Consider the following 12,571-nt stretch of genomic DNA (forward strand, 5'->3'; position numbering starts at 1 on the left):
ACGAAAGTGAAGCTAACGTTGATTGCTACGCTTTAAACGAAATGTGCCTGGAGCCACTGCTGGAGCAGTGTGTGTCTGCATCTCTGAGTTCCAGGACTCGGCACTGGGATGGTGCTCATAGTGCCTGAGTCCTGGAGAAACTGCAAACAGAAGCTGTGGAGATCTGTGCGCATGTCAGTGGACCCACCTGCTCTGGTTCCTCGTCCAGAACAAAAGAGGGATCATCTCCTTCATCATCAGAATCTAGACTGTCTGATAACACGCTGGGCGCTAAGTATTGTTCCAATTAAAAAAACAAACGTGTGCCGTGGTCACTGCTGTATCACTGTATTATGTTACTAAGCCATATATATTGATTTATAACAGAAAACTGTCAAAAGGGGGGATAAATATAAGTGTAAAGATGATTGATTATTGATGAAAATTGATCTGTCCGTGTGTATGGTTATTTCCACCAGCTGCAGCTGATCCACACCATGAATTCTTCCTTTCAGAACAACTCTTTATATAATCATCTCACTCATCTACCTGTTGCCACATGTACATAAGGGCTGGATTGTCATTCATAGACTCATATTGTTATATTTAATAAAAAATAAGAAGCGCACTCTGCGTTCAAGTACCGTTGGAAATTACACAACGTTTTTGTTGTTTCAAATTCAGCAGTTACTTGTGGCAAAATAATTAATTGTATACACACAAAAGATTAATTCTGGCCTATATATGGTGCCTGAGCCCATTGAAGCTGACCCCCCACCCAGATAAAAAAATCCAAGCAAACAGGCTGAGTTTGCCCTGTAATTTCTGACGGTACATGAACGCAGCAGCAGCAGCAGCACTCAGAAACGGCTTCTGCACTGTTTGAAAACATTCAGCTGGTCGAACGTCAAACGTTGAACGAAAGTCAAACTAAACGCTAACATTACAAAAACTAAGCAAATGATAAAAAACCGGCAAGAATGACAGCAAAATGAAATACGGACGAATTGAGGTTTTCGTTGCCCTTCGTTCAAATTTTTCAACAGTTTAAAAATCCTGACAAAGCGACAGCTGCAGGAAGGAAGCTGAGTGAATGTTAAACGCACAGGTCACGGGTCTCCCTTGCAAATGAGGCGTTAATTCTCAAGGGGCTGCCTGTATAAATAAATAAATGATGCCGATGAAAGTCAACAAAAGTCCAGATTTCTTGTTTTGGTAGGGCTTAGTTGCCCTTCGTTAACTGCCGTGTGACTGGGCCATTACTCACCGAGGAAGGCAGCATAACAGGAAACACAGGAAATGACTATTTAGTTGGAGCCTCTGGATGGCACGTATGTGCAGCTCCAACCAAGAAGGTTGCAAGGTCCGACAAGCGATATTAAAAAACGTTGATCCTCTGCTCTTTATGTGAGAGATGGAAAACGGACTGAAAGCCAGGTGACATGCTCTCATATACCTTTGGCTGACAACACCCAGGACACGCCCACTGACGGGACTTTGTTGGTGTAAGATTCCACCTCTGCGCATGCATGCTTGGAATAATCCAGGTGCTAAGCCCCACCCTCTGGCGGTCAGGAGGAATGAAATAGAACTGTGTTTGCGGTGAAACTGAAACTGTGTTTGCAGAGCAGTTGAAACTGTGTTTGCAGTGAAACAAAACTGTATTTGTGGTGAAGCTGACTCTAACAGGTCACAGTAAGAAGGTGACAGCGGCCAAGTTCAGTGTTCGTCAGGTGGTGACCGGCAGCGCCGACAGAACCATCCGACTGTGGGACCTACGGAGAGCCGCCTGTGAGTCAACCAAGAAACACGACAAACAAACATCAGAAACAGTGCAAACATCAGTATTATGCCAAACATCACAAACAAACATCAGAAACAATCATCAAAACATCACCGACAAACATCTGAAACATCACTGACAAACATCTGAAACATCACAGACAAACACACAATAATCAAAAACACCACAAACAAACATCAGAATCATAAGAATCATCACAAACAAACATCTGAAACATCACAGACAAACATCAGAATCATAAGAATCATCGCAGACAAACATCTGAAACATCACAGACAAACATCAGAATCATAAGAATCATCACAGACAAACATCTGAATCATCAGAAACATCACATACAAACATCTGAAACATCACAGACAAACATCAGAATCATAAGAATCATCACAGACAAACATCTGAATCATCAGAAACATCACATACAAACATCTGAAACATCACAGACAAACATTAGAAACAATCATCAAAAACACCACAAACAAACATCTGAAACATTAGAAACATCACAGACAAACATTAAAAACATCACAGACAAACATCACATTCATCAAAAACACCACAAACAAACATCAGAAACATCGCAGACAAACATCAGAATCATAAGAATCATCACAGACAAACATCTGAAACATCACAGACAAACATTAGAAACAATCATCAAAAACATCACAGACAAACATCTGAAACATCACAGACAAACATCTGCAACAGGCAAGGCCATACAATAATTACGTAAAAACCCCCAACGGTCAAAACGACCCCCTGTGAGCAAGCACTTGGCGACAGTGGGAAGGGAAAAACTCCCTTTTAACAGGAAGAAACCTCCAGCAGAACCAGGCTCAGGGAGGGGCAGTCTTCTGCTGGGACTGGTTGGGGCTGAGGGAGAGAATCAGGAAAAAGACATGCTGTGGAGGGGAGCAGAGATCAATCACTAATGATTAAATGCAGAGTGGTGCATACAGACCAAAAAGAGAAAGAAACACTCAGTGCATCATGGGAACCCCCTAGCAGTCGAAGTCTATAGCAGCATAACTAAGGGATGGTTCAGGGTCACCTGATCCAACCCTAACTATAAGCTTTAGCAAAAAGGAAAGTTTTAAGATTACACCACAAACAAACATCACAAACATCTGAAACATCACAGACATCAGAATCATCACAGACCAATATGAATCATCACAAACATCAGAATCATCAGAAACATCACAAACAAACATCACAAACAAACATCAGAAAGACAACAAACAAACATCAGAAACAAACATCAGAAACACCGCAAACATCAGAAACACTACAAACAAACATCAGAATCATCATAGACAAACATCAGAATCATTACAGACAAACATCAGAAACACTACAAACAAACATCAGAATCATCATAGACAAACATCAGAATCATTACAGACAAACATCAGAAACACTACAAACAAACATCAGAATCATCATAGACAAACATCAGAATCATTACAGACAAACATCAGAAACACTACAAACATCAGAAACACTACAAACAAACATCAGAATCATTACAGACAAACATCAGAAGCAAACATCAGAAACACTACAAACAAACATCAGAATCATCATAGACAAACATCAGAATCATTACAGACAAACATCAGAAGCAAACATCAGAAACACTACAAACAAACATCAGAATCATCATAGACAAACATCAGAATCATTACAGACAAACATCAGAAGCAAACATCAGAAACACTACAAACAAACATCAGAATCATCATAGACAAACATCAGAATCATTACAGACAAACATCAGAAGCAAACATCAGAAGCAAACATCAGAAACACTACAAACAAACATCAGAATCATCATAGACAAACATCAGAATCATCACAGACCAGTCTGAATCATCACAAACATCAGAATCATCACAAACACCACAAACAAACATCAGAAAGACAACAAACAAACATCAGAAACAAACATCAGAAACACAGCAAACATCAGAAGCAAACATCAGAAACACTACAAACAAACATCAGAATCATCATAGACAAACATCAGAATCATCACAGACCAGTCTGAATCATCAGAATCAGCAGAAACACCACAAACAAACATCAGAAAGACAACAAACAAACATCAGAAACACAGCAAACATCAGAAGCAAACATCAGAAACACTACAAACAAACATCAGAATCATCATAGACAAACATCAGAATCATCACAGACCAGTCTGAATCATCACAAACATCAGAATCATCAGAAACACCACAAACAAACATCAGAAAGACAACAAACAAACATCAGAAACAAACATCAGAAACACAGCAAACATCAGAAGCAAACATCAGAAACACTACAAACAAACATCAGAATCATCATAGACAAACATCAGAATCATCACAGACCAGTCTGAATCATCACAAACATCAGAATCAGCAGAAACACCACAAACAAACATCAGAAAGACAACAAACAAACATCAGAAACACAGCAAACATCAGAAGCAAACATCAGAAACACTACAAACAAACATCAGAATCATCATAGACAAACATCAGAATCATCACAGACCAGTCTGAATCATCACAAACATCAGAATCATCACAGACCAGTCTGAATCATCACAAACATCAGAATCATCAGAAACACCACAAACAAACATCACAAACATCAGAAACACCGCAAACATCAGAAGCAAACATCAGAAACACTACAAACAAACATCACAATCATCATAGACAAACATCAGAATCATCACAAACATCAGAATCATTACAGACAAACATCAGAATCATCACAGACAAACATCAGAAACACTACAAACAAACATCAGAATCATCATAGACAAACATCAGAATCATCACAGACAAACATCAGAATCATTACAGACAAACATCAGAATCATTACAGACAAACATCAGAATCATCACAGACAAACATCAGAAACACTACAGACAAACATCAGAATCATCACAGACAAACATCAGAAACACTACAAACAAACATCAGAATCATCAGACAAACATCAGAAACACTACAAACAAACATCAGAATCATCATCAGACAAACATCAGAATCATCACAGACAAACATCAGAATCATCACAGACAAACATCAGAATCATCACAGACAAACATCAGAATTATCACAGACAAACATCAGAATTATCACAGACAAACATCAGAATTATCACAGACAAACATCAGAATCATTACAAACATCAGAAAAATTACAGACAAACATCAGAATCATCACAAACAAACATCAGAATCATCAGACAAACATCAGAAACACTACAAACAAAGATCAAAATCATCATAGACAAACATCAGAATCATCACAGACAAACATCAGAAACACTACAAACAAAGATCAGAATCATCACAGACAAACATCAGAATCATCACAGACAAACATCAGAGTCATCACAGACAAACATCAGAATCATCACAGACATCAGAATCATCAGAAACACCAGAAACAAACATCAGAAACACCGCAAACATCAGAAACACTAAAAACAAACATCAGAATCATCATAGACAAACATCAGAATCATCACAGACCAATCTGAATCATCACAAACATCAGAATCATCAGAAACACCACAAACAAACATCAGAAACAAACATCAGAAACACCGCAAACATCAGAAGCAAACATCAGAAACACTACAAACAAAGATCAGAATCATCACAGACAAACATCAGAATCATCACAGTCAAACATCAGAAACACTACAAACAAAGATCAGAATCATCATAGACAAACATCAGAATCATCACAGACAAACATCAGAAACACTACAAACAAAGATCAGAATCATCACAAACAAACATCAGAATCCTTACAGACAAACATCAGAATCATCACAGACAAACATCAGAAACACTACAAACAAACATCAGAATCATCACAGACAAACATCAGAATCATCACAGACAAACATCAGAAACACTACAAACAAAGATCAGAAACACTACAAACAAAGATCAGAATCATCATAGACAAACATCAGAATCATCACAGACAAACATCAGAATCATCACAGACAAACATCAGAATCATTACAGACAAACATCAGAATCATTACAGACAAACATCAGAATCATCACAGACAAACATCAGAAACACTACAAACAAACATCAGAATCATCATAGACAAACATCAGAATTATCACAGACAAACATCAGAATTATCACAGACAAACATCAGAATCATTACAAACATCAGAAACATTACAGACAAACATCAGAATCATCACTTACAAACATCAGAAACATTACAGACAAACATCAGAATCATCACAAACAAACATCAGAATCATCAGACAAACATCAGAAACACTACAAACAAAGATCAAAATCATCATAGACAAACATCAGAATCATCACAGACAAACATCAGAATCATCACAGACAAACATCAGAAACACTACAAACAAAGATCAGAATCATCACAGACAAACATCAGAATCATCACAGACAAACATCAGAAACACTACAAACAAAGAACAGAATCATCATAGACAAACATCAGAATCATCACAGACAAACATCAGAAACACTACAAACAAAGAACAGAATCATCATAGACAAACATCAGAATCATCACAGACAAACATCAGAATCATCACAGACAAACATCAGAAACATCACAAACAAACATCAGAATCATCACAGACAAACATCAGAAACACTACAAACAATCAGAATCATCATAGACAAACACCAGAAACATCACAGACAAACATCAGAATCATCATAGACAAACACCAGAAACATCACAAACAAACATCTGAATCATCACAAACTTCAGAATAATCAGAAACACCAGAAACAAACATCAGAAACACCGCAAACATCAGAAACACTAAAAACAAACATCAGAATCATCATAGACAAACATCAGAATCATCACAGACCAATCTGAATCATCACAAACATCAGAATCATCAGAAACACCACAAACAAACATCAGAAACAAACATCAGAAACACTGCAAACATCAGAAGCAAACATCAGAAACACTACAAACAAAGATCAGAATCATCACAGACAAACATCAGAATCATCACAGTCAAACATCAGAAACACTACAAACAAAGATCAGAATCATCATAGACAAACATCAGAATCATCACAGACAAACATCAGAAACACTACAAACAAAGATCATAATCATCACAGACAAACATCAGAATCATCACAGACAAACATCAGAAACACTACAAACAAAGATCAGAATCATCACAGACAAACATCAGAATCATCACAGACAAACATCAGAAACACTACAAACAAAGAACAGAATCATCATAGACAAACATCAGAATCATCATAGACAAACATCAGAATCATCACAGACAAACATCAGAAACACTACAAACAAAGATCAGAATCATCATAGACAAACATCAGAATCATCACAGACAAACATCAGAATCATCACAGACAAACATCAGAATCATCACAGACAAAATCAGAAACACTACAAACAATCAGAATCATCATAGACAAACACCAGAAACATCACAAACAAACATCTGAATCATCACAAACTTCAGAATAATCAGAAACACCAGAAACAAACATCAGAAACACAGCAAACATCAGAAACACTAAAAACAAACATCAGAATCATCATAGACAAACATCAGAATCATCACAGACCAATCTGAATCATCACAAACATCAGAATCATCAGAAACACCACAAACAAACATCAGAAACAAACATCAGAAACACCGCAAACATCAGAAGCAAACATCAGAAACACTACAAACAAAGATCAGAATCATCACAGACAAACATCAGAATCATCACAGTCAAACATCAGAAACACTACAAACAAAGATCAGAATCATCATAGACAAACATCAGAATCATCACAGACAAACATCAGAATCATCACAGACAAACATCAGAAACACTACAAACAAAGATCAGAATCATCATAGACAAACATCAGAATCATCACAAACAAACATCAGAATCATCACAGACAAACATCAGAAACACTACAAACAAACATCAGAATCATCATAGACAAACATCAGAATCATCACAGACAAACATCAGAATCATCACAGACAAACATCAGAATCATCACAGACAAACATCAGAATCATCATAGACAAACATCAGAATCATCACAGACAAACATCAGAAACACTACAAACAAAGATCAGAATCATCACAGACAAACATCAGAATCATTACAGACAAACATCAGAATCATCACAGACAAACATCAGAAACACTACAGACAAACATCAGAAACACTACAAACAAACATCAGAAACACTACAAACAAACATCAGAAACACTACAAACAAACATCAGAAACACTACAAACAAACATCAGAATCATCACAGACAAAGATCAGAATCATCATAGACAAAATCAGAAGCACTACAAACAAACATCAGAATCATCATAGACAAACACCAGAAACATCACAAACAAACATCAGAATCATCATAGACAAAATCAGAAGCACTACAAACAAACATCAGAATCATCATAGACAAACACCAGAAACATCACAAACAAACATCAGAATCATCATAGACAAACACCAGAAACATCACAAACATCTGAATCATCACAAACATCTGAATCATCACAAACATCAGAAACAAACATCAGAAACACCGCAAACATCAGAAGCAAACATCAGAAACACTAAAAACAAACATCAGAATCATCATAGACAAACATCAGAATCATCACAGACCAATCTGAATCATCACAAACATCAGAATCATCAGAAACACCACAAACATCACAAACATCAGAAACACCGCAAACATCAGAAGCAAACATCAGAAACACTACAAACAAACATCACAATCATCATAGACAAACATCAGAATCATCACAAACATCAGAATCATTACAGACAAACATCAGAATCATTACAAACAAACATCAGAATCATCATAGACAAACATCAGAAACACTACAAACAAACAAACATCAGAAACATCAGAATCATCACAGACAAACACCAGCCACATCAGAATCATCATAGACAAACATCAGAAACAAACATCACAGACAAACATTGGAAACATCAGAATCATCAGACAAACATTGGAAACATCAGAATCATCACAGACAAACACCAGAAACATCAGAATCATCATAGACAAACATCAGAAACAAACATCACAGACAAACATCGGAAACATCAGAATAATCATAGACAAACATCAGAAACAACAGAATAATCATAGACAAACATCAGAAACATCAGACTAATCATACACAAACATCAGAAACATCAGAATCATCATACACAAACATCAGAATCATCACAGACCAATCTGAATCATCACAAACATCAGAATCATCAGAAACACCACAAACAAACATCAGAAAGATAACAAACAAACATCAGAAACACCGCAAACATCAGAAGCAAACATCAGAAACACTACAAACAAAGATCAGAATCATCATAGACAAACATCAGAAACACTACAAACAAAGATCAGAATCATCATAGACAAACATCAGAATCATCACAGACAAACATCAGAATCATTACAGACAAACATCAGAATCATCATAGACAAACATCAGAATCATCAGACAAACATCAGAATCATTACAGACAAACATCAGAATCATTACAGACAAACATCAGAATCATTACAGACAAACATCAGAATCATCATAGACAAACATCAAAATCATCACAGACAAACATCAGAATCATTACAGACAAACATCAAAAACACTACAAACAAACAAACATCAGAAACATCAGAAACAAACATCACAGACAAACATTGGAAACATCAGAATAATCATAGACAAACATCAGAAACATCAGAATCATCATAGACAAACATCAGAAACAAACATCACAGACAAACATCGGAAACATCAGAATAATCATAGACAAACATCAGAAACATCGGAATCATCACAGACAAACATCAGAAACAAACATCACAGACAAACATCGGAAACATCAGAATAATCATAGACAAACATCAGAAACATCAGAATCATCATAGACAAACATCAGAATCATCACAGACCAATCTGAATCATCACAAACATCAGAATCATCATAGACAAACATCAGAATCATCACAGACCAATCTGAATCATCACAAACATCAGAATCATCAGAAAGACAACAAACAAACATCAGAAACAAACATCAGAAGCAAACATCAGAAACACTACAAACAAAGATCAGAATCATCATAGACAAACATCAGAATCATCACAGACAAACATCAGAATCATCACAGACAAACATCAGAATCATCACAGACAAACATCAGAAACACTACAAACAAACATCAGAATCATCATAGACAAACATCAGAAACACTACAAACAAACATCAGAATCATCACAGACAAACATCAGAATCATCACAGACAAACATCAGAATCATTACAGACAAAATCAGAAACACTACAAACAAACATCAGAATCATCACAGACAAACATCAGAATCATCACAGACAAACATCAGAAACATCACAAACATCAGAATCATCACAGACAAAATCAGAAACACTACAAACAAACATCAGAATCATCATAGACAAACACCAGAAACATCACAAACATCTGAATCATCACAAACATCAGAATCATCAGAAACACCAGAAACAAACATCAGAAACACCCCAAACATCAGAAGCAAACATCAGAAACACTACAAACAAAGATCAGAATCATCATAGACAAACATCAGAATCATCACAGACCAATCTGAATCATCACAAACATCAGAATCATCAGAAACACCACAAACAAACAAATCATTACAGACAAACATCAGAATCATCACAGACAAACATCAGAAACATTACAAACAAACATCAGAATCATCATAGACAAACATCAGAAACACTACAAACAAACAAACATCAGAAACATCAGAATCATCACAGACAAACACCAGCTACATCAGAATCATCATAGACAAACATCACAAACATCAGAAACAAACATCACAGACAAACATTGGAAACATCAGAATCATCACAGACAAACACCAGAAACATCAGAATCATCACAGACAAACATCAGAAGCAAACATCACAGACAAACATCGGGAACATCAGAATAATCATAGACAAACATCAGAAACAACAGAATAATCATAGACAAACATCAGAAACATCAGAATCATCACAGACAAACATCAGAAACATCAGAATAATCATAGACAAACATCAGAAACAACAGAATAATCATAGACAAACATCAGAAACATCAGAATCATCACAGACAAACATCAGAATAATCATAGACATACATCAGAAACATCAGAATCATCACAGACAAACATCAGAAACATCAGAATCGTCATACACAAACATCAGAAACATCAGAATCATCATAGACAAACATCAGAATCATCACAGACCAATCTGAATCATCACAAACATCAGAATCATCAGAAACACCACAAACAAACATCAGAAAGACAACAAACATCAGAAACAAACATCAGAAACACCGCAAACATCAGAAGCAAACATCAGAAACACTACAAAGATCAGAATCATCACAGACAAACATCAGAATCATCACAGACAAACATCAAAATCATCACAGACAAACATCAAAATCATCACAGACAAACATCAAAATCATTACAGACAAACATCAAAATCATCACAGACAAACATCAAAATCATCACAGACAAACATCAAAATCATCACAGACAAACATCAGAATCATCACAGACAAACATCAGAATCATCACAGACAAACATCACAAACATCAGAATCATCATAGACAAACATCACAAACATCAGAATCATCACAGATAAACACCAGAAACATCAGAATCATCATAGACAAACATCACAAACATCAGAATCATCACAGATAAACACCAGAAACATCAGAATCATCATAGACAAACATCAGAAACAAACATCACAGACAAACATCAGAATCATCACAGACCAATCTGAATCATCACAAACATCAGAATCATCAGAAACACCACAAACATCAGAAAGACAACAAACAAACATCAGAAACAAACATCAGAAACACCGCAAACATCAGAAGCAAACATCAGAAACACTACAAACAAAGATCAGAATCATCACAGACAAACATCAGAATCATCACAGACAAACATCAGAAACACTACAAACAAAGATCAGAATCATCATAGACAAACATCAGAATCATTACAGACAAACATCAGAATCATCACAGACAAACATCAGAAACACTACAAACAAACATCAGAATCATCACAGACAAACATCAGAATCATCACAAACATCAGAAACACTACAAGCAAACATCAGAATCACCACAGACAAACATCAGAAACACTACAAACAAACAAACATCAGAAACATCAGAATCATCAGACAAACATCAGAAACATCAGAATCATCAGAAACACCACAAACAAACATCAGAATCATCAGAATCATCACAGACAAACATCAGAATCATCACAGACAAACATCAGAATCATCACAGACAAACATCAGAAACACTACAAACAAACAAACATCAGAAACATCAGAATCATCAGACAAACATCAGAATCATCACAGACAAACATCAGAAACACTACAAACAAACAAACATCAGAAACATCAGAATCATCACAGACAAACATCAGAAACATCACAGACAAACATCAGAAACATCATAGACAAACATCACAGACAAACATCGGAATCATCATAAACAAACATCAGAATCATCACAGACAAACATCAGAAACATCATAGACAAACATCACAGACAAACATCGGAATCATCATAAACAAACATCAGAATCATCACAGACAA

General features: G+C 36.0%; 1 protein-coding gene across 1 annotated transcript in view; it reads left to right on the top strand.

The window, feature by feature from the left end:
* Nucleotides 1–12,571, top strand: part of LOC117508856 (autophagy-related protein 16-2-like) — a 149,546-nt gene that overhangs the window by 63,119 nt on the left and 73,856 nt on the right. The window contains exon 9 of the mRNA XM_034168703.1: nt 1,656–1,770. Within this exon, the coding sequence (XP_034024594.1) occupies nt 1,656–1,770 (115 nt within the window). The remainder of the gene's footprint in view (nt 1–1,655; nt 1,771–12,571) is intronic.

Source organism: Thalassophryne amazonica, chromosome 4 (genome assembly GCF_902500255.1).
Source record: "Thalassophryne amazonica chromosome 4, fThaAma1.1, whole genome shotgun sequence".
NCBI classification, from domain to species: domain Eukaryota; kingdom Metazoa; phylum Chordata; class Actinopteri; order Batrachoidiformes; family Batrachoididae; genus Thalassophryne; species Thalassophryne amazonica.